Source organism: Manis pentadactyla, chromosome 14 (assembly GCF_030020395.1).
Source record: "Manis pentadactyla isolate mManPen7 chromosome 14, mManPen7.hap1, whole genome shotgun sequence".
NCBI classification, from domain to species: Eukaryota; Metazoa; Chordata; class Mammalia; order Pholidota; family Manidae; genus Manis; species Manis pentadactyla.
In genome coordinates this window covers 52256930-52281017 of record NC_080032.1, presented here as the reverse complement: position 1 = coordinate 52281017, position 24088 = coordinate 52256930, and the positions used below count along the sequence as shown (strand labels likewise).

At 47.0% G+C, this 24088-nt stretch overlaps 1 protein-coding gene and 1 long non-coding RNA gene across 12 annotated transcripts in view; one reads left to right on the top strand and one right to left on the bottom strand.

Moving 5' to 3' along the window:
• LOC130680622 (uncharacterized) lies at positions 1–19551 on the top strand. 5 transcript variants are annotated; one of them, XR_008993651.1, is made up of 6 exons: positions 1–3456; positions 17234–17281; positions 17795–18000; positions 18346–18537; positions 18712–18828; positions 18925–19551. It is a non-coding gene; the product is annotated as an uncharacterized LOC130680622 (long non-coding RNA). The 5 variants fall into 5 exon arrangements; XR_008993648.1 differs by lacking the exon at positions 1–3456 and adding an exon at positions 9119–9277; XR_008993649.1 differs by lacking the exons at positions 1–3456; positions 18346–18537 and adding an exon at positions 9119–9277 and having other exon boundaries at positions 17795–17971; positions 18684–18828.
• COLQ (collagen like tail subunit of asymmetric acetylcholinesterase) overlaps positions 1–24088 on the bottom strand; it is a 77552-nt gene that overhangs the window by 6472 nt on the left and 46992 nt on the right. For all 7 annotated transcript variants that reach the window (XM_057491528.1, XM_036900997.2, XM_057491529.1 and 4 more), the window contains 8 exons: positions 23843–23869; positions 21885–21956; positions 20056–20118; positions 19568–19594; positions 18904–18948; positions 18692–18727; positions 15864–15944; positions 5639–5744 (listed from right to left, as the gene is read on the bottom strand). In XM_057491528.1, the coding sequence (XP_057347511.1) occupies positions 5639–5744; positions 15864–15944; positions 18692–18727; positions 18904–18948; positions 19568–19594; positions 20056–20118; positions 21885–21956; positions 23843–23869 (457 nt within the window). The remainder of the gene's footprint in view (positions 1–5638; positions 5745–15863; positions 15945–18691; positions 18728–18903; positions 18949–19567; positions 19595–20055; positions 20119–21884; positions 21957–23842; positions 23870–24088) is intronic.

The window sequence follows — 24088 nt, the reverse complement described above, 5'->3', positions numbered from 1 at the left end:
AGCAACAGACTGCTATGTCACCAGAGCGAAGGAAGAGAAGGCCAGACAGCCCAGGGAGATGTGAGCAGCCTTCACAGCAGAAAGACGGCTGAAGTCCACAGTACTCCAGAGTAGACTAGGAGAGAGGTTCAGAGGCACTTTTGATCCCAGATGTGGAGGAGGTGATATTTTTTGTGGGTCCCTTAATCACATGGATGTGGCAGCACCTTTCCCAACCCTCTTTCTCCCTCCCCTTTTTCTATACTTTAGAGACTAGGCTATAGGCATTATACATGCATCTGGAGGTGACTGTGTGTTGCCGTGTTGGCCATGGGAGAAGGGTGGGCATCTGGGACAGTCTATCCTGATAAGGGAGAATATAACTGATGGAAACACAGCTTCCTCCTCCTTCCTGCCTTGAAGAAAAACAAGATGTCTGGTGCTGCAGCAGCCATACTGCAACCATGAAGTAGTGAGTATCAGAAGAGAAGCCAGCATGCAGGAAAGACCAGGGTTTCCTGGCGGATGCGGCCCTGAGAGTGACACGTACAGGCTGAACCAAAGCCAGCCACTGTCCATCTCTGGACTTCCTTGTTGTATGAGAAAAATAATACCCCCCCCTTTTTTTAGGCCATTATTTATGGGGACTTCTTGCTGATGAATACATTGCTGACTGATAACTTTTATTATTTTTTAACTCATTTTATTTTGTTCTTATATATAGGATCTTCAAAGGAATTTCTGAAAGTGGGTTTCTTTGATTTTTTCTGGAAGAAAATGGAATGTTTAAAAATGATCACCCATTTATTCTTGCCTGGTACTGAGAAGAATATCCTGAAAAGCTACTATCAGGAAGTTTACTCCCAGCCCTATGAGGCAGACCTGCTAAAGCAGGAGTTCTTGCCTTAACTTTTAAGAGCCCTGATGCCCGGGTCACACCCCAGGCCAATTCCATCAAAACTGCTGAGAACAGAACTGAGGCATCCATACTTTGAAAAGCTCTTGGGATGATCGCAAGGGGGGCCAAGGTTGAGAACCACTGGTCTGGGGAAATGGTCTTTGCGCAAGCAATTCCCCCACCAGACTGTTCTCTGCATCATCCTCTCCCCCTGCCCTGGTGCCTCCTGGCTCACTCCTGACCTGGGTTCAAACATCACTTCTTCAGGGATGAACCTCACACTCGATTATGCTCACCTTAGATACACTCTCCTAGCTGCCTATGCCTTTTCTTCACAGCACTTATCTCTGTGATTCTATACATTGTGAGAGTACCTGATCAAGCTTGATCTCCCCCAGTAGAATGTAAGCTCCACAGGGCAGGGTTAGAGCCTGTTTTTATTCACCAGGGCTTGACACACAGTACAGGCAGAGGACGTTTGCTGAATGAATGAGTGAATGCATGCAGACTCACTGGAAAGAAAAGGTCTTCAGAAAAAGCTAGAAGCCACACTCCAGTTGACAGAAAAGTGGACAGAGCAAGAGCTATCCAACAGGAAGAGGAGAGTTAAAGATGGGGATTGAGAAAGGAAATAAGTGCCCTTTGTTCTGGGAAAATAAGGGACAGTTTGGAGACCAGCAGGTTATTGGTTTCAGGTTGTGTAACAGCCAGGGCAGCCAGCAACTGGGGACACAGTTTGCAGATCCCAGAGGGCAGGAAATAAAGTGAAGGAAGAGGTCTGGTCAGGCCCCCGAGGAAGCTGCTGCAGGAGGGGACCCCCAAGGGAGGATGCCCACACCCTGAGCCTTCCTGCACTGGTGGGCAGATATGCCCCAAACCAGAACGCTGCTGTCAGGAGGGGAAGGGAGGCTTGCCAACACCTTATACCAAATTACGGTTGTCCATTCTAACAAGAAATATGAGCACGATCCTGTGGGAAGAGTTCCAGTCTTGTGTCCTGATATTTTCGACAGAGCCCAGGAAGATGGACTCCACCAGCACAGGAATATAAGCACCTGGGAAACTGAGGTGGGAATGCTCTGAAACCAAGCACATGAGAGCAGTATTGGGGCAGCCTGCCGGCAGGCTCTGCAACCCCCACAATTCCTCTAGAACCATGACCTCTGAGAGATTCAGGAGTTTGCTCCATTATCCAGCTAATGAGTGGTGAGGCTGAGATGTGGATTCATGACTGACTTAGCACTATGCCATTCAAAAGGCAAACGTCCAAGAATTTTGATGGTCCCAGGAAGCTGGCAATTCCCAGGTACCACACCTTGTCACTTACTCCCTGCCTGAGCATAGGAAAGACTAAGCTAGATTTGTAATTGGGTTATTGCAAATTACATCCTACAGGCATTTTTGCTTTGATTCACTCTCTGACCCACCCCTCTTCTGTAACCTGGGCGTTGAAAGGCTCACGCGGGCTCCGCCTCCTCCAGCACCGTCCAGCCCCCAGCACTGCACTCCAGCACCAGGGCAGCCTCCCGGGAGGACGGATGTGGCCAGGAGCCTGCTTCCTGCCATACCTGCAGTTTCCCTGTTGCCTCCTCCCAGCTGCCGGGACACTCGTTGCCCTGCCGGCTTCCTGCCAGGCCGTGTGAAAGACACAGCAGCCCAGGCTCCCCCACATCAGCCTCCTGGGTGCGTCCCCTGGGCCGGCCTCTCTGCCAGCCTGCACAGCCGGGGAGCGGGCTCTCCACCTCTGCCCAGGGCGCCTTGCATCACCGCAGGCCGCAGTGGGAGCAGGGCTGAGAGGGAAACAGAGGAGGCAGAGAAAGGCAGAGCAGTCTCCGCGTCACTCTGGGTCCCACTCTGCCCTGCGAAGGCTGCTTGGCTAAGCGGGAAGGTCTCGGGACCAGGAGTCACAGACTGATTCTGGACCAGGGTGGCCACCAGTCAGCGCTGCCACCTTGGGGAAGTCACCAGCTCTGAGGCTCGAAGTTCTTATCTATACAGGGAGGGTTGGACTAGACGGGGGGAGTTTAACCTGTGGCCCAGAGAGCCCAAGGACATCCCAAGACGCATTTGGGGCAGGGGTCCTGGAGCTCTGGCAAGTACTGTACAGAATCTTGGGTGTAGTAGACATGTTTTTTTTCTAAGTGAGTTTGGGCTTGCCAGACTCCAAAGGTAGTCTCAGGAATCACTTTGGGGGCCTGTTCTGAATCTTGATGGATATCCAGCTGGTCCCACACACAAGAGAGGTCTCTTCTTTTCCTTCTCTCCCTATCCCCCCTCAAAGTTTCCTAAGAGCAGGAATATTGCCCCATTTTCTTCAGGCCCCTCACTCTGGAAGCTCCCCAGATAGGAAATGACTCAAAGGAAAGCACAGGAGGGGACATCAGGCAAAGAGCTGGCCTTCATCCTGCCCGGCTGCTCTGCAGTAACCAGATAGGAAAGATCTAGGAACACTTACGGGGACTTGCCCCGTGAATGCAGAGCCAACTGGGCCACAGACATTGGCTCAAGGACTTGCCATCTAGAAGGAAACAGAACACATCTGCAGAGAAAAGTTACCAGCGGAGGTGGATGGCAGAGAGGTAATGTGGGACTGGGGCCTGGGGGGAAGGAGACGCATCCCCTGAGGAACCCAGGAGGGCCTCACTGAGGGAAGGCGCACACGTTGTTGGGTAAAGAGGCTAACAGGAATGCCATTTCAGCCGCGGGCCCAGGGAGACTGTTGGATGTGCTCCAGCTCAGCAGGAAGCAGAGCACAGTGCAGAGGGTAGTGGGGCTGGAGGCTGGGCAGAGGATGGGCGCTGGGCAGGGGGAGGGAATGGGCATACTAGGCTCAATGAGAATGAGCTGGAAGACCAAGGGAGAAAATAGGACTATGCTGGCACTGCTAAAGGGTTGCAAACCTCAGAGACCAACAAGACAAAACAGTGGGCGTCTGAGTGAGCTGCAGAGGGTCCCCAGGCCCTGCCCTTCTCACCCAACCCCTCGCCTCAGGATGCCCCCAGGATTCAAGTCAGATGAGGGCTGGCCTTTACAAAGAGGTGCACACAGTGAAGCCATAAAGGTCTGAGCTTGCTAAGGACATACCTATGCATCTACACCACCCCCACCTATGTTGCCTGGCTACTACCCAGTTTTGTGAGCCCCTAAATACCCCAAGGGTCAAAAGAGTTCCTTCCAAAGGCAAAACCGAGGCATCAGGCCATGCTCTCAGTCTCAGGTTGGCAGCCCGGGGTCACAGGGCTTGAAGGGAATGGCCTGAAAGCCAGAACCAATAAGGAAGAGGACTAATTATAAAGACCCCTGTCAGCCCCCACTGGGGTCATCCAGTCAACTCATGGAGACAGACTATAGGGCATGGACACATGGCCTGGGCTATATCTCAAATATAGTCCCCTTAACAAAACAGAAGTATGTGTGCAGGATAACTTAGGGTCATACTAATTGGTCTCCCAGTAGCTTTTCCTCTCTGGATTTCAAGGAGGTAGCAAGATTGTGCTTTCTTGACCTTGCTGAAAATGTGTACTATTTGAAGATGTCTGCCTTTCTGTTCTCAAAAGAGAAATGCTCCTAAGTGGGGTGACAGGGTGTGAGGAATGTGAGGAGGGAGGTTTCCTGACACAAGGAGGACAGGGACCCTCCACATCCTGCAGAAGAGGTAAGGTCTCAGAAGGAGTGGTGTAGGGCACCCCTTGGGAAGTTGAACCACAGAAACCTGGATTCCCAGCCTTGGAAATGTCCTGATCCCCAAGCATGGTGGTAGGACAGAGGCCACCAGATGCCCATGACCCACATGGCCTGAGACAACAAGCATTTCAAAGGCGAACAGGGCAGAGCAACGTTGGACGTTTTTCTGCCACAATTCCCCAGGATCTTTGTCCAAGTCTTCTGTGACAGTTGGAGGAGTAGAAACAACCCCAGTAATGCCCGAGATTGAATTTTCCTGGCATCCTGGCAGGTTAAAGTCCCAGAGCCAGCTTAATTTACTTTAAATGATTTAACAAAACATGACATGTCTTGACCATCACATGATATAGCTGAGAATATAGTCCCATAACCCCCCACCCCCACCCCCAGGGGGTAGATATTTAAATGTATTTATTTTCTTAAGAAAAAAATTGAAATGACAATCATTTAACTTGCCCAGTTAGGAAATAGTCTTCTTGGATCTAGGATGTTGTATTTATACTTACAATGAGGTATGAAAGGTCTCCCTTTGAGCTGACCAGGGAACTGACGAAATTGAGGGCTTAGCTCATCAAATTAAACAAGGTAAAACAAGGTAGCAGTGTACCCAAGCTCTCTGTGATGGTGGACTTTGACTTATGGTTTCTTTCTATATTTGATACAAATCAATAAGGACTCCCATAACACTGTGCAAGACAGAAAAATCTGCAGAGTCATTTCTATTTCTAGGTTTAAGAGAATTGCTTGGAGTCAGGAAACATTTTTCTGGAAAAAGGTATTGAGTTGATGAAACATGTGCCTGTTATTTTTCACTTAAGTATAAATGATATCACTAGTGTAATTTTTTCCCTTTCTCTCCTATGTTTGTTCTCCAGAATGCTAAAACAAAGCCAGAGTGGTGTTTCTCTCTCTTGCATAAAAGTTGAATGTGCCAAATTGTGGAGAAATTATAAATATACTAAAGTGTTTCTGAGTCAAACCCAAGGCAGACCTCTGCTCATGCCTCTTTGTGCCCTCTCTGGGGAGGCTGGCCAGGCACGCAGTACCATAGATCAAGGGAAACAGTGTAGCTCTTACCTGCGGATGGGGGCCCCGGAGGGCCTGGGGGGCCTGCTCGGCCAGGTTGACCAGACGGCCCAGGCTTGCCCGGCGGACCCATAACTCCATTATCTCCCTTCTGCCCCTGACAGAGAGAAAGGCAGAGCCTGTCATGTAGCATGGCGTGGCAAACTTGCTTCCCACTTACCTCTAAATCAGAGACCAGCTTGCCTTTGGAGCAAAGGCCCAGGGAAGGAGGCCGTCCCAGAGATGTAGACCAACAAACTCCTAAAAAGCTCAGGGCAAGTGACATTGGAGATAGTGATAGCTACAAGTTTGCAGACATACCTTCTTGCTCTGTCCTAGAAACATGGCTTATGAGGGCCGAAAGGAACCAATTCAACCCACTCTCCTCACCTGTGGATGGGGACACAGAGGCTCAGAAAAGAGCTAGGATTGACGCAAGTCGCCCAGCACTGAGGCAGCAGAGCTGGGCCCAGGACTCAGGCCTCCTGCTTCCTCATCACAACCATTTCCCTCCCGTCATAAGAGCTGTTTCTATCCATTGGCTCGTGTCACTTGAAGTAAAGACCCAGCTTCTCACTGCAGCCTACAAAGCCCAGCATGGCTCAGCTTCCCAGTCGCAACCCAACCTTTTGGTGTTTTTGGTCTTCAAGAGCACCATGCCTCTGATTTCCCTTCTCAAGGCTCTCCTCTCTGCCCCAAAGTCCCCTCTCTCCCCTCCGCCTGGCTGACTCTCTCCCATCCTGTAGCTCTCAGCTACAAGGCCATTGCAGCAAAGCCTCCCCTGACCTTGCCGGGCTGACTCAGTTCTCCCCATCACAGACTTTCAGAACTGGGCCCTTTTCCTTCTTCTCATTTATTCCAGATCATGAGTATGCATTATTAGCGGGGTCGTTTCATCAGAGTGTCTCCGAGACACAAGCTCCCTGTGGCCTAGAACTGGTCTTGTTCACCTGCCTTCCCCAGATTCAGTGGGGGAGAAGGAAGAAGCCGGAAACCCAGAAGGGAGGGGTTTGGTGGAGCTGTTAGGAGACCTGGGTTTCACTGTGTCCACGAGACCCTGGGTGGTTCATCTCGTTGCTCTATGCCTCAGTTTTGTCGTCTGTAAAGTGCAGCCAGTAGATACACACCTGCATAGGTTTGTTGTGAGGCTAACAGAGATCTCAGAGGTAGAAAAGCGGTTTGCACAAGGCTATGTTGGGCAAGCTGATCTTCACAGCCACTGCACTGGAATCACCTTTGTCATGGGATTAGAGGTCCTGCTTTCTCAGATGGGGTTGTGCCTACAGCTGTACATTCCGCATGGGGTGCCCTCTTTGCTGCCTGTTCTGGGAGGATTAAGAGCAAAGATTTTTCCTGCAGGGCTGCTTGTAGGAATGACCACAGAAACCAAAGCCTAGAGGTTCTTCCCCTGAACAACTTGCTAATTTCCCCCTCTTGCTCTGGACCTAAACAAGACAGTGATTGATGCCTGACATCTCTGGCCTGGATTCCCTTTCTATACCTGTTCCTTGGCAGGCTTGCCCACCTCATGAAACATAATTTTCCCCACGTCTGGGAAGTAGGCGTGCCAGGCATGCCTTTCCAGTAACAATGGTGACGTGTGACTCGCTGCATCATCAGCATGGCCCTGCGGGCCCTCTTGGCAATGTCCAAGGAGTTTTTAAACCCTTCATAGGGGCCGCGTGAGGTCAGAGTTTGTTTCCAATTCCATCCTGATTGAGGGAGTTCTTAAGTCTTGCCCAAACTGGATCATTCCTTGGGGGGAACCAAGACAGGTCCCAGAATGGCAGGCAAAGGAAGGTGATGGTGGCTTCGTATAGCCAGAGGTAAGGCTTGCTTTTCTAGCAGCTGCATCTACTGACCATAGGCACAGACAGTGTGGCAGCCTGTAGGAGCTGGAAGCACTCCATGACTCTGACACCAGCCGAGCAGAATATTCTGCTCGTCGGTCATCTGCTCAGAACAAGCCATGTCTCCAGGGCCCGGGCTCCCTGAGCGGTGCTTTCCAGGAAAGGCTTTGTTTCCTTATTGCCACAAAGTTTGGTAATCCTCTCAGGGAAGTTGTCCTGTTCCTTAACTGAAGATTTATATGGTAAAGTCAAGAGCTGTTTTCCCAGACCTGGTTGAGGGTAAGTCCTGAAGGCAGAAAGGATGACGGGACATGGTGTGGGAAAAACAAGCCTCAGCTCTTTAAGTTCCAACCCTGGCTTGGAAGCTGGCTTAGCTGAGGGGCCCTGGGCAGGCCACTCTACCTCCATGGCCCTCACTCCCCTGAGACTAGATGGAGGGGATGGGATGAGGTGGTCTCTAAAATCCTGGCTCTGAATCTCTAATCTCCTGAAGTCCTTTCTGAACTTCTGATGATCAACTTATAACCACCTCCAGGAACTCTAAGCACCATTGACCCAACAACACTTGATATATAAGAGTCTTCTAAGAACTGAATTCACGATAAAAAGAAAGTACCATGGCAGGCTCCCACAGCTAACGACTGAAGTATCTGCTGATGAGATAGGCTCTCAGGGCTCAGAGAACTCAGCCTGTTTATAGCATCTTGTAGGAAGGGTGAATTCATTCCCCTCACTTCTCTGAGCTCCCAAACATAGTTCTGGTGTAGTTATTAAGATGAATCATTCTCAGCAGGGTCAAGAAATAGTGTTCTTGGCTTCAGTCCTCAACAGGAAAACAAACACTGCCTCAGAAAAGAACCAGAGGACAGAATTCAATAGGTTTCCTGAACCCAAGCATAGAAAGTTCTGGATGGAAATCAGCAGTAGGGGGAGAAGTGAGAAACAAAAAATGTATTTTTTCCCCTCTTTTCCTTCTTTATCTGAGTCTAGTTTTTGGAATGGGTATCTGTAGCATCATCGTGATGCCATGGCCATGCCACCATTATAAGACTTTGAAAATTGCACTGGAACACTGTGATTTCAAAAGTCATTATGGAACCTGAATTATCCAGGTTGGAGCCTGTTTCATTCCTAAGCTCCCTGGGAAAAGACCAGAATTGGCTTTATGGCATTCCCATTGTTCTGAACCTTGGCTCACATTAGAACCGCATGGAAAGCTTTAAAAAAACAACACGCCATGCTGAAGCCCATGCCAGGCCAATTACATCAGAGCCTTTGGGAGAAAGGCCTCGGTATCAGGGATGATGAGAGAGAAACTCAGGACCACAACCACTGCCCCTGGGCTGGGAATCTGTATCCTATCAGCCCCCAGGTGACTCTGCTGTAAGCTGAAGAACCACAGGTCTAGCCTAAGGAAAGAAGGGAAATATAAGACCAGAAAAAGGTTCCCAGACAAGGATGTTTTCCTCTTAGCATTATATATAATTTGGTTAGACCTCTCAGGTCCAAACAATCTGTTGCTTACTCGTTTACTAAAATGTCATGCAGGCATTTAAAAAAAGATGCTTAAAATGTTCAATGAATATCCACAGTAATGAGCAAAAATGTGTGTTTTGATTTTAATTTAAAAATTTAAAACATGATTAAAGATGGCGGCGTGAGAGGAGAGACAGAGGCTTCCTCCTAAAACTGGATACAATTAGAAAATTTAATTGGCACAACTAATCCTGAAAGAGCAAGAGGAAAGAGGATGCCTCAGACTGCACACATCTGGAGAAAAGAGCAGACCTCAGAGAACAGGGTAACGTACCAGAGCTGTGGCTCCGCAGGACCTGAGCCCCTCCCCCACCCCAGCTCACCGGCGGGAGGAAGAGAAATGGAGCAGGGAGGGAGTGGAAGGCTTGGGACTGCTGAATACCTAGCTCTGGAGAGCTGTGCTGGGAGCACAAACCTACATTTCACAGTGCTTTCATGAGACTCGCATGACTACTGGGTTGGAAAGTTAATACAGGCAGAGTTCCTGGGGAGACTGGGATTCTGGCTGCTTGTGGAAAGCAGGGATCCATATCTGGCTGCTCTGGGACAAAAATTTATACCTGTGTGCCCGGCCCACTGGCTCAGGCAGTGGAGACAAGCACAGAAGCCAGGAGGCAGGGAACAGCTCTTTCCTTCCCCCAGGTACCAGCACCGCTCCCCTGCAACCGGAGACATTGCTTCAGGGGCTGAGCAGCTCCAGAATAGAGCTTCTGGACACTAGAGGGCACCATATACAAACATGAAACGCCAAAGGAACCTTGTCCAGAGTAAAATTGTTAATACAACTCCCGAGAAAGATTTAAATGATATGGACCTTGTTACTCTTCATGAAAGGGAGTTCAAAATAAAAATAATCAACATCCTAATGGAGGTACAGAAAGACATCCAAGAATTCAGGTCAGAGATCCAATTGTTAAAGAACATGATGGAGGGTATTAAAAGCAGGTTGGATACGGTGGAGGAGACAATAAATGAAATAGAAACTAGAGAAGAGGAATACAAAGAAGCTGAGGCACAGAGAGAAAAAAGGATCTCTAAAAATGAAAGAATATTGAGAGAACTGTGTGACCAATCCAAGCAAAACAATATTCACCTTATAGGGATACCAGAAGAAGAAGAGAGAGAAAAAGGGATAGAAAGTGTCTTTGAGGAGGTAGTTGCTGAAAACTTCCCCAATCTGGGGAAGGAGATAGTCTCTCAGGCCATGGAGATCCACAGATCCCCCTACACAAGGGACCCAAGGAAGACAACAGCAAGACACATAGTAATTAAAATGGGAAAGATCAAGGATAAGGACAGACTGTTAAAAGCAGCCAGAGGCAGAAATAAGATCACATACAAAGGAAAGCCCATCAGACTAACAAGAGACTTCTCAGCAGAGACCTTACAGGCCAGAAGGGAGTGGCATGATGTATTAAATGCCATGAACCAGAAGGGCCTGGAACCAAGATTACTTTATCCGGCGAGATTATCATTTAAATTTGAAGGGGGGATTAAACAATTTCCAGATAAGTAAAAACTGAGAGAGTTTACCTCCTACAAACCATCTCTGCAGTCTATTTTGGAGGGGCTGCTATAGATGGAAGTGTTACTTGGGTTGGATAGCTGTCACCAGAGGTAGTAAAATCATGATAGGGAGGGTGGAGCAGCTGATTGCAAGGGAAATGAAAAATTAAATTGACTACCCCCAAAGCCAATCAAAGGATAGAGAAAAAGCATAGAATCTGATACCCAATATATAAAGAATGAAGGAGGAAGAAAAAGGAGGAGAAATAGAAAAGAACCTTTAGATTGTGTTTGTAACAGCATACTAAGTGAGTTAAGTTAGACTCTTAGATAGTAAGGAAAGTAACCTGGAACCTTTGGTAACCACGAATCTAAAGCCTGAAATGGCAATAAGTACATACCTATCAATAATCACCCTAAATGTAAATGGACTGAATGCACCAATCAAAAGACACAGAGTCACTGAATGGATAAAAAAACAACACCCATCTATATGCTGCTTACAAGAGACTCACCTCAAACCCAAAGACATGCACAGACTAAAAGTTAAGGGGTGGAAAAAGATATTTCATGCAAACAATAGGGAGAAAAAAGCAGGTGTTGCAGTACTAGTATCAGACAAAATAGACTTCAAACCAAAGAAAGTAACAAGAGATAAAGAAGTACATTACATAATGATAAAGGGCTCAGTCCAACAAGAGGATATAACTATTATAAATGTATATGCACCCAACACAGGAGCACCAGCATATGTGAAACAAATACTAACAGAACTAAAGGAGGAAATAGACTGCAATGTATTCATTTTAGGAGACTTCAACACACCATTCACTCCAAAGGACAGATCCACCAGACAGAAAATAAGTAAGGACACAGAGGCACTGAACAACACACTAGAACAGACGGACCTAATAGACATCTATAGAACTCTACACCCAAAAGCAACAGGATACACATTCTTCTGAAGTGCACATGGAACATTCTCCAGAATAGACCACATACTAGGCCACAAAAAGAGCCTCAGTAAATTCCAAAAGATGGAAACCCTACCAACCAACTTTTCAGACCACAAAGGTATAAAACTAGAAATAAATTGTACCAAGAAAGCAAAAAGGCTCACAAACACATGGAGGCTTAACAACATGCTTCTAAATAGTCAATGGATCAATGACCAAATTAAAATGGAGATCCAACAATATATGGAAATAAATGACAACAACAACACAAAGCCCCAACTTCCATGGGATGCAGCAAAAGCAGTCTTAAGAGGAAAGTATATAGCAATCCAGGCATATTTAAAGAAGGAAGAACAAACCCAAATGAATAGTCTAACATCACAGTTATCAAAATCAGAAAAAGAAGAACAAATGAGGCCTAAAGTCAGCAGAAGGAGGGACATAATAAACATCAGAGAAGAAATAAATAAAATTGAGAAGAATAAAACAGTAGAAAAAATCAATGAAACCAAGAGCTGGTTCTTTGAGAAAATAAATAAAATAGATAAGCCTCTAGCCAGACTTATTAAGAGAAAAAGAGAATCAACACACATCAACAGAATCAGAAATGAGAAAGGAAACATCACGACAGACCCAACAGAAATACAAAGAATTATTAGAGACTACTATGAAAACCTATATGCTAAGAAGCTGGAAAACCTAGAAGAAATGGACAACTTCCTAGAAAAATACAACCTTCCAAGACTGACCAAGGAAGAAACACAAAACCTAAACAAACCAATTACCAGCAAAGAAATTGAAGCGGTAATCAAAAAACTACCCAAGAACAAAACCCCTGGGCCAGATGGATTTACCTAGTTTTATCAGACATACAGAGAAAATATAATACCCATTCTCCTTAAAGTTTTCCAAAAAATAGAAAAGGAGGGAATACTCCCAAACTCATTCGATGAAGCTAACATCACCCTAATACCAAAACCAGGCAAAGACCCCACCAAAAAAGAAAATTACAGACCAATATCCCTGATGAACGTAGAAGCAAAAATACTCAATAAAATATTAGCAAACCGAATTCAAAAATATATCAAAAGGGTCATACACCACAACCAAGTGGGATTCATCCCAGGAATGCAAGGATGGTACATTCAAAAATCCATCAACATCATCCACCACATCAACAAAAAGAAGGACAAAAACCACATGATCATCTCCATAGATGCTGAAAAAGCATTCGACAAAATTCAACATCCATTCATGATAAAAACTCTCAGCAAAATGGGTATAGAGGGCAAGTACCTCAACATAATAAAGGTCATATACAATAAAAACACAGCCAACATCATACTTAACAGCGAGAAGCTGAAAGCTTTTCCTCTGAGATCGGGAACAAGACAGGGATGCCCACTCTCCCCACTGTTATGCAACGTAGTACTGGAGGTCCTAGCCACGGCAATTAGACAAAACAAAGAAATACAAGGAATCTGGATTGGTAAAGAAGAAGTTGAACTGTCAGTATTTGCAGATGACATGATATTGTACATAAAAGACCCTAAAGACTCCACTCCAAAACTACTAGAACTGATATCGGAATACAGCAAAGTTGCAGGATACAAAATCAACACACAGAAATCTGTGGTTTTCCTATACACTAACAATGAGCCAATAGAAAGAGAAATCAGGAAAACAATTCCATTCACAATTGCATCAAAAACAATAAAATACCTAGGGATAAACCTAACCAAAGAAGTGAAAGACCTATACCCTGAAAACTATAAGACACTCTCAAGAGAAATTAAAGAGGACACAAACAAATGGAAACTCATCCCATGCTCTTGGCTAGGAAGAATTAATATCATCAAAATGGCCATCCTGCCCAAAGCAATATACAGATTTGATGCAATCCCTATCAAATTACCAACAACATTCTTCAACAAACTGGAACAAATAGTTCAAAAATTCATATGGAAACACCAAAGACCCCGAATAGCCAAAGCAATCCTGAGAAAGAAGAATAAAGTGGCGGGGATCTCACTCCCCAACTTAAAGCTCTACTACAAAGCCATAGTAATCAAGACAATTTGGTACTGGCACAAGAACAGAGCCACAGACCAGTGGAAAAGATTAGAGACTCCAGACATTAACCCAAACATATATGGTCAATTAATATACGATAAAGAAGCCATGGACATACAATGGGGAAATGACAGTCTCTTCAACAGATGTTGCTGGCAGAACTGGACAGCTACATGTAAGAGAATGAAACTGGATCACTGTCTAATCCCATACACAAAAGTAAATTCAAAATGGATCAAAGACCTGAATGTAAGTCATGAAACCATAAAACTCTTAGAAAAAAACATAGGCAAAAATCTCATAGACATAAACATGAGCGACTTCTTCATGAACATATCTCCCCGGGCAAGGGAAACAAAAGCAAAAATGAACAAGTGGGACTATATCAAGCTGAAAAGCTTCTGTACAGCAAAGGACACCATCAATAGAACAAAAAGGTACCCTACAGTATGGGAGAATATTTTCATAAATGACAGATCTGATAAAGGCTTGACGTCCAAAATATATAAAGAGCTCATGCTTTTTTATATAAACAAAAAGCAAATAATCCAATTAAAAAATGGGCAGAGGAGTAGAACAGTCAGTTCTCCAAAGAAGAAATTCAGATGGCCAACAGACACATGAAAAGATGCTCCACATCACTAGTTATCAGAGAAATGCAAATTAAAACCACAATGAGATATCACCTCACACCAGTAAGGATCGCCACCATCCAAAAGACAAACAACAACAAATGTTGGAAAGGTTGCAGAGAAAGGGGAACCCTCCTACACTGCTGGTGGGAATGTAAATTAGTTCAAACATTGTGGAAAGCAATATGGAGGTTCCTCAAAAAGCTCAAAATAGAAATACCATTTGACCCAGGAATTCCACTTCTAGGAATTTACCCTAAGGATGCAGCACTATTTACAATAGCCAAGAAATGGAAGCAACCTAAGTGTTCATCAGTAGATGAATGGATAAAGAAGATATGGTACATATACAGAATGGAATATTATTCAGCCATAAGAAGAAAACAAATCCTACCATTTGCAACAACATGGATGGAGCTAGAGGGTATTATGCTCAGTGAAATAAGCCAAGTGAAGAAAGACAAGTACCAAATGATTTCACTCATATGTGGAGTGTAAGAACAAAAGAAAAACTGAAGGAACAAAACAGCAGCAGAATCACAGAACCCAAGAATGGACTAACAGTTACCAAAGGGAAAGGGACTGGGGAGAATGGGAGGGTAGGGAGGGATAAGGGTGGGGAAGAAGAAAGGGGGTATTATGATTAGCATGTATAATGTGGGTGTGGGGGCAAGGGGAGGGCTTTGCAACACAGAGAAGACAAGTAGTGATTCTACAACATCTTGCTATGCTGATGGACAGTGACTGTAATGGGATTTTTTGGGGGGACTTGAGGTAGGGGACAGCCTAGTAAACATAAAAAAAAAATTTAGAACAGAATAGCAATATATTGGATATAAAAGAATCAAACAACTAGAAAGTTCACAAAGAAATAACACTGGGAGGAAATATTCCAAAATGCCAGAATATACCTGGGTGTTAGGTCTTTAGACGATTTCCCATCTATTTTTCTGAATCATCCAAGTTTTCTGTGATGATCGTATATTACATTCATAATGGGAAAAGAGGTAAGAAGCCAACAAACTGACAATGAAAAAGTAAAGGGGCACATCTCTTCAGAATGTCTGTCAATTAGGGAAAGATGAGAGATTTCTCTGACACTCACAGCTCCCAAGCCAGCCAAGGCAGGCGCACCTGCTTCCCTGTCCCCGTCACATCGCATGGTTTGACCCAGAGCCTGACCAGGGGAGTTCAGAAGGAACAATTTCCCTAAACCCTTCATAGTGCCAGCGAGGAGGGTCACTTACAGATTCGATGTCTGATCATACTGTTGAGATTCAGAAGACCCTTTAACAGCAGGGGAATATCTGGGCTGTTCTTTGAAACTCCATTTGTGTATGGACATTGAGGCAAAAATCAGGCTTTCTGGGTGAGTAACCAGATCTGGCTTCCACTCCCAGCTGCTTTGGTTAAGACATACCTGTTCTTAGGAGCCAAAGATCCACTCTTGCTTCTGGCCTTGTACATGGTTTGAACTGAGCATCCTATCTCATCTGCCTCAAACTATGGCTAACCTAGAGAAGCCAGGATCTCTTGGAAATGCTGCTGTTTCTGCGCACCTGCCCAGAGGATGCTGGAGACTGTCTAAGGCATATCTCTACCTGGCCCCACCCACCTGCCCCTGTACACTCTTCAAGGTCAGAAGGTTCTGACCTCAGGGGCATGGTAAGCCCGGGATCCTTACCTGCTTGCCTCGTTTTCCTGGTCTTCCTCTGGGTCCCCGGTGTCCTGCTATCCCAGGCTCACCCTTTGGACCCATTTCACCCTGGAAAGAAAAAAGAGAAGCAAGAGAGGAATTAGGGTGTGTGGAGCAGGCACATCTCTGCAGGTCTGTAAATCACTGGTCATGAGGGCAGTGCACCGGATCATTCCAGGTCTTTTCCAAGTGGGAGATTAGGAGAGTGATGAGGTTGTGGGAATGGCAGACAGGGTTTTCAAGGAAGGAAAGGAGAGGTCACCCTGGCCAGGTTATTAATCATCTGAGATGGCCACTAGGCAGCACACATTCTGTTGTCCCACACACCAGAATGGCTAATGCAAGAGGCCCTGCGTCTCAGGCACACATGTGTCTGTGGTGCTACAAGCTGTCACAGAAAAGTACTTCCTCTTTTACTTGAAATTTTGTGCTGTGTTTTGTTTTGTTTTTAGCACAGATTCAAATCTATGGGTTTTTGAATGACTGGACACAGTTTTGACAACTACCATCTTTGGAAAGTTTCTCTCACATAATAATCATTCCTCAGGGCTATACATATGCCCACTCTTCAGCAAAACTGGTTTGAGTTCCAGCTCACTTCCACTTGATTTAGTTGAAAACTCTTTGTGGGGAGAGATGTTCCAGGCATATATTCAAATATTCAATAAAATTATTGTAAGCAATTCCTCACTAAAAAGCCTGTTTGAACCATCACACTTCTATCCACAGTTTAAAGCCAACCTTTCATAAAACCCACTTCTCCATTTTAGTTGCTCTCCTTCCCATTGTGTTCTCTAGGATTCCAGGCCCACTTGCTATTTCTCTGGATCACAAACCATAGGGCATCATTCCTGCCCCCAGTAATCCCTCGATGGCCCAAAATGCACCAACAGACTAAGTTTAGCTATAGCAACCACGAGTGTTCCTGTGAGTCATCAGCCAGCATCCATGAAGAGCTGCCCTGGCCACTCTGAGAGAACAATAAACACCCAGACAGCCTTTCACAGGTCAGGGGAGGTACGCCATGGAAAATTCCAGGGAACACCTACATATAGTAAGAAGCAAGCATAGAGCTCTGGAATCACATCACTCAGCCAATGGAACAGAGTTGTCCCTACCCAAGTCACCAACATCTTGCTTCAGCACGAACTGTCCTTAAACCTGTGATCTCCTTCCAGTTCATCATGTCCCTTAGCATTCTGGGCAGTGAGCGGGTGAGAGGACAGGATGCATTCTATGTGGCTGTGGGGGATGTTTGTACAATTTCCCCTTGGCTGTTTGCAGGGGCCAAAAGCTGTTTTGTTTGGCTGGGAGAAAACAGCAGCATAAACACCATAGTTTTTTGTTTCTGTTTTTAGATTGTCAGAAAGAGTGTGGCCCTTCTCTTCATCAACTGGAAGCAGCCAGTAAGTTCTTGATCTAATTTCTCTCTGAAGACCTAATTATGGTTATCATATCAGCTCTGTCTTCAAACAGCCTGCATGAGAGGGAGAGAGAACTGGAGATGGCAAGTCGAGTAAATGATGTCCAGACCGGAGAAGCTGCCACACTTAATTTTACAGTAATTTATTATTCTTTGATGTTCATTGTTGCACTGAGTGAAAACCTAGCCTAAACATTTTAAAATAAAATCATTTTTTCTCTTTTAATGTTTCCTTTAACTTATATGATTAATTCATTTTTAACTCAACACTCCATCTAGGTAGCAGGAGAACAGGTTTTGACAGCCAGTGATAAATTATAATAAATTAATGTCAGATGACTGAGATTATTTAAAATGCTCTACTGATTGGAGAAGGTCAGATCAAAATTGTTTATGCAAGTTTGGAAAATAAAACTTTAAAGTGAAGTTGAAAAAAAGTTAGAATTCCAAGAAAGCACCCATTTGCATGTTTGAGGAATATTCTTCTCCATCTTAGGTTAAAAACGATTCCCCATGTCAGTGCCTGTGAGCAGGAGGAGCCGCCACTAGGATGGCAAGTCAGGAGGCACTCTCCCCCCGCGGCCGTGTGCGTGCGCCCTCTCTTCAGCCTCTGACGTGCGTGCGCCCTCTCTTCAGCCTCCGACGTGCGTGCGCCCTCTCTTCAGCCTCCGACGTGCGTGAGCCCTCTCTTCATCCTCCGACGTGCGTGCGCTCTCTCTTCAGCCTCTGACGTTCCGGCCCCTTCCGCTCCTCTTTCCCAGACCCAGCCCTCAGTAGAGTTTCCAAAGCTCTGCCAATCACCACCTTCACCATTTTAGTCATAGCTACACACCATTTTATATATATTTATTGTGAACAACAAGGAAATTTACTGTTACTTACTGAATATTTTTTCTTTAAGTTAACGGAATTCACTTTTTAAAATCAAGCCTTGTCCCAGGCAAAATATCTAAGAAATCCCACTCAATATTTAAATACTAAATTGGAAATTTAAGCTTCAAATAAAACCTGTCTGCACTCAGCTGAAATACTTCTGCGTGCCTCCAGGGGGACACGTGCCTCCTCGAAGACGTGCTAAGCCGAGTGCAGTCGACGGCGGCCTTCGGATGCCCGTGCCTCCCAGTGGGCCCTCGGACGCGGCTGCCCAAATCTGGGCCCCGACGCAGGGCCCTCTGCTTTGGAACATCGTTCCTGCCCGCTGAGGGGCAGCAAACTCCAAAAAGGCCTCTGTCCGCCCAGGTCACCCTGCCACCCTGCCACCGCCCGGCTCTCCTGCCACCGGGAACCCTCCGCAGCGAGACCACCCCCTTGCCTGTGGGACGGAGAGGCGGAGCCCTGGGTTTGCCCCCAAGGTCTAACCTGAGGCCTGTTTTTACTGCTTCCAGGTACTTACTTTCTGCCCCAACATTCCAGGAAATCCCGGGACACCCTGTGAAGAGAGCAATGCAGACAGCGACGCCTGAGAGGAGGCTCGGACGGGCTGTGGGGCACGCCTGGGTCTCATTGGCCAGCCAGGAGGCCCGCGGAGCGGTGGGCGGGGCCGCCACTTCCCCGGGGTGGGGGTGGGGGTGGGGGTGGTTACCATTTCTGTGCAACGACCATTACCTTTTCTCCTTTGGGACCCAGATCACCCCTTTCGCCTCTGGACCCCTAGGAGGAAGCCAAGGAGAGCGTCAGTGGGTCAATACCCTGCAGGGGAATTTGGAGTGTTTCAGAGTGAAAGCTCCCTGGCCGACACTTCACTTCACAGGCGAAGGAGTAGGCCAGAGATTAGGCAGCTGCCCGGGGAAGGAGCACTTTGTGATCTTCCTTCTGCCTAGATCCCAAGGACCTCTTGCATTAATAAAGGACAACGGAGAGAAAATTTTGGGTCCCAGATCGTCTGTCATCCTTTGGGAAATTTGTTCCCAAGCTCTGGCTGGTTGTTTTGTTTTTGACAGATGAGGCTGTGTGTTGGAAGCTTGGCCTAAAGACACACCTCAGCCATCTTCCTCCAGCACCCCTGCAAGCTGTGGCCACTGTCCCCTCACAGCCTTCGGCTGCTCATCTGCCCTGTGTGAGGGCACCGGGAGCTCGTCCCCGCCCTGCCCGCCCTGCCTCAGGAGGCCCCTTGCTTCTCTCCCAGCCCACTGACAAAGGACAAGGGGACATCGAGGAATGGTCCCTGCAGTCGCTGACCAGAGACCAGGGCCTGTCCTCTGCTCATCACTGGCCCCACTGCTCGTATCCCAGACCAGGCTCCTGGAAGCTATCAGAGGCCAACACTAACCTTTTCCCCTCTGGATCCGGGGGAGCCCTGAAAGCAAGCAGAAGGTACATTTACAATCAGCCCAGCAGGACCTTTGGGCCTGGTGGAAAAGCAGAAGGAATCCCTGAATGTGGTGGGGAAGTGCCCCTGCACTGCCCTGCAGGGTGGATGGGGGTTACATAGTAAGCACAGAGATGTCCCTGAGGGCTTTTACACCAGATCTAAAAACCATACTGCTTTTCTTACCCTCCAAAGGCCAGAACAAAATTTTCCATCTGCTTTGTTGCCCAAAGGCTTGACCCTCACTGCCCAAGAGAACAGCAGGAATGCCAAGCCAGGGGCATGACGGGGTGGTAAAGGCAAGTATTCTGGCTCTGGGGTCCCCAATACCTGTGACATTCCCCAGCCCAGGACAGCAGCCCCACCCAGTCCCCCACTTTGTGGACAGTAGCTGCTCTGGAGCCTCCATGAAAAGACCCGAGGATGTCCATCTGGATCAACACACTGACCTTGGAGCCCATTGGTCCTCTTGACCCTGGCAAACCCATCACACCCAGGTCACCTTTCTCACCCTGTGGGAATTAGAAGAAGGGGGAGAAAGACCTGCAGTGACATTTCCTAGAGAAACGGAACCAGGAGAGTCATGGGCAAGACCAGAATGGAACTTGCCGGGGCTGGCTTGTGAATCCAATGACCCAAGCTCTCCCTTGCTCACTCCCAGGGTCCCAAGACTCCATACTCCACACCCCGCACTTCATTCTAGTATTTGAGATTAAGCAAAAATGAAATTGCCCAAGGCAGAGCAGATCTCCAAACCGAATGCTCAGCAAGATGCTGTAAGTGGATTGATGCTTGATTTTTCCTAGAGAGGGTGGTGAGAGGGTGGGGAGAAAGCGTGAGGGCACTGGGGCCTCAGAGGGCAAGGTATCAGCACCCAGAAAAACTTCACCTGCTTTGCTTTTTGCATAGAGAGGGCCTTTCAGACATCTCCCTATACTTTCACCCTAGATTTGCAGCCAAGCAGGGTGAGCATCAGCCTCTTGGTGCACACTATGGGGGCCGGGGGCCAAGACTCTGGGCAGCCTCTGTTGCCCCTCAGTATGAGCATAGTTTGCAATTGGAACTTTCAGCACCTTCTGTGTTAAAAAAACAACAAAACAAAACAAAACAAAACAAAGACTTCTATACCAGGGCCAAAAAGTAAAAATGTAAGGTGAGACACATACTTAACTGAAACATGTTTTAGAAGTCATATTAGAAATAAAACGGGGGAAATTCATTTGAGCAGCACATTTCGTTTACTGTAATCTGATTGTCATTTCAATATATAATCAATATTATTAATGAGATATTTTACATTCCAGTAATAATAAATATTTGAAATCTGTGTGTATTTTACATTTACATCACATCTCAATTCAGGCATTACATTTTCATCCAAAATACTTGATTGGTATTTAGATTTCATAAAACTTATAGTTGACAAAACAGGTTCACACATCCAAGTTGCTCCAAACATACTTAAAAGTTTTCAAATAAGTGAATTAAAGGTTTTTTCATTCAAATTCGAATTAATTAAATTGAAAAAATTCTGCTCGACAGTTGCCCTAGCTACATTTCAAGGGCTCAATCTGGTGGCTGCCATACTGGACAGCTCAGTTCTATACAGAGGATTTTAAAAGAAATATCCTTGGAACTCTTCCTGAGAGGACTGGGAACACAGTTTTCTGTTTCCATAATCAGTACAGCCAGTGACTGAATCAGAGCAGATAGCGACATTCACCTGCCCACCCCGACCTATGCAGGTCAAATTTCCAAGTCATGACCTCTGCACCCAGGAGTCCATGACCAAAGTGGGGACATAAACGAAGCACAGGTGTGGGTGTGTTAGCTTTTCACTATCTGTCTGAGGAGAGGGATTTCATCCGCATTTGGCATTAACTCTTTAAATGTAGGATTTCAGTCACTGCAGCCAGCCAATGCCTACCCCTCAACCCTCCACCCCGCGGCCAGATCAGCACAGCAGCCCCAGCTATCCAGGTACAAGGCGCCCTTGGGTCATCTTGGGAAAACCAAAGGAGTGCACACCGACTCTGAGGACAGAGCAGAGACGGCCCATGAGCGGGGGAGCAGCCCTCACTACTCCCCTGGAGCAGCTGTTGGATGACCCAAGGTCTTGCCATCTAAGTGGAGAGGGGGGTGTTCTGGGGCCCCTGGGCGGCCCTCGAGCTCTCCTCCTTCCCCAGGAAGCGAGTCGCAGTCTGCGTTGGAGCCAGTGGAGCCGCCATCTCTCTTGTGCCCTGACACCACATGAGCCATGACGGCGGGCCACACTTACCCTGGGTCCTTCAGGGCTTGGCCAGCCGGCCGGCCCAGGCATACCAGGAACACCCGGGGGGCCAGGTCTCCCCTTCAAAGATGAAGAACAAATGTCAGCACAACTGGGTTCGTTTCCCTCCTTTCAGGAAATAAGGTTTGTTTCTGGGGCCCAGAGGGAGTATGGGGCACCCAAGCACGACCTTGGCACCCTCACCCTCACTCTCTTAAGACTGATGCCTAGCAGGCTGGGTCACTTAGGTATAAGCTAAAGCCCTTGGAGTCATACTGGGTCGACAGGCAAGGTCTTACTCTTCTAAAGAAATGGAAGGTGGTGGGGAAGGGATTCTAAATTTCTTGTTTTTTTAATCTTTATCACCTCTGCCCACCTAATGTCCCTGCATCCCTCTCCAAAGATGCAGTGTGGGTGGGTAGGATCAGTTCAGGGTACAGCAGTAGATGCTGACGGTTCTCCCTCAAGGCCTTTTCCACCGCTCAGGGCACCCATCCCCAATAGTGGCCTTCCTTGCTGCCATTCGTTCCTGCAACCTGTAGCCTGGCCACTACCTGTGGCCACCTGGAGCTGTCCAGCAATTTATCTACTGCCCTTTCCCACAGCAGATAGGTCCCTTCCCTCAAGGCAGGACAAACTGCAGTTCGAACTCCCGAGTCCTCCGGGTGTGAGGCTGAAGGGGGCTCCTGTAACACCATGCCCACATTGGGCTTCCCCCGACCCCCAGCCCATCCTTCTCCCTCCCTTAGGCTCCTCCTGTCACTCATTCACTCCCTTAGGAACTCTTCCATCCGCACATGGAATGTGCTGTCTCTATCTCTGCTTCTAAGGAACTCAGTCTAAGCCGGGAGGTATGGAAGAACAGGCCCTGAAAGAGAGAGTGGGAGCAGGGACTTGAGGTCTACTTTGACCTCGGCATGCCTTGGTTAATTTCACAGTTAGCCTAGCTAGGCATGTGGGAGGCTCAGCCCCTCAGAGATCACAAATGCTGGCACATGTACTGGTTTCTACTCTTGCCTCCCACATCCATGGCAGAGATCACTAACAGTCATGGCCCTCGTAGGTTTTGAGCATGGAGATGGTCCCAGAATCAGACAGCCACTGGGCCTTGGCTAGAGTTGTCATCTGTGCCCTGAAGGGTTGTAATTTTGCTTTCCAAAGATCTATCTGAAGCTTCCATTGATATGAAGCCATTTGAATAAAACATTTAATCAGAAAAACAATAATTTATACTTAGAATCATGACTATCTTTCCTGGCCAGAGTTTTGCACCAAGACCTACAGTTTCAGCTCCAGCATCCACTGATCATGTCGTGGGGCTGCTTGTCTACTCTTTTCCAACATGAATGAGAGTCTTGATACATGCGTTTGGTTTATCACCTCTGCCCACCCAATGTCCCTGCATTGGGTGACCTTAAGTAATTCCCATATATTTCAGCTGGGCCAACAAACAGAAACCAATTGTTTATGTCTGTTTGGCACTTTATTGCAGTTTAATCAAATAGACAGTGAGGATCATTTTGTGCCACTGGTTGGGGCCCTGGAAGATTTGTGTGATGGGTGACAGGAAGCCTGGCCAGGCATAGCAGCCCCAAGGCGAAGTCCCAAAGGCTAGCAGTAGACAGTGACTGTGAAGGGGTATGTGGGCGGGACTTGGTGAAGGGGGAGCCTAGTAAACATAATGTCCTTCATGTAATTGTAGATTAATGATACCAAAATAAAAATAAATAAACAAATAAACAAACAAATAAATAAAAAACAAAGGCTAGCAGTAGAGGCTCCAGCTCCTGACAGCAGGTGTGGTCAGAGAGGGCGAGGCTGCTATGCTCACGGCCAGGACACAGTGCCCGCCCTGTCCCCCTGGGCACTGGGCTGCCAGTTCCCCCCACCCGAGGAGTACACACACACTCACACACACGTGGGGCACAGGTGCCTGTGTAATGTTGACACAACAGCATGGACCATACCTTCCTTCCTGGTAGGCCAAGCTCCCCCTGTGGACAGAGAAGACAAGTAAGCAGAGGCTGCTTTGGAAAAGAAGTTCTAGAAGGAGACAGCTTAGTAGGGCTGATGGCAGGGCATGACCACATGGCTTGGTGGCTTGGCAGCACCCCTGCCATGTCCAAGGGCAGAGCCGAAATGCATGGGTGGGAGTCCCACTCCCCAGCAGCAGCCAGTCATCACAGCTCCCTTCCTCATGCACAGAATTAGCA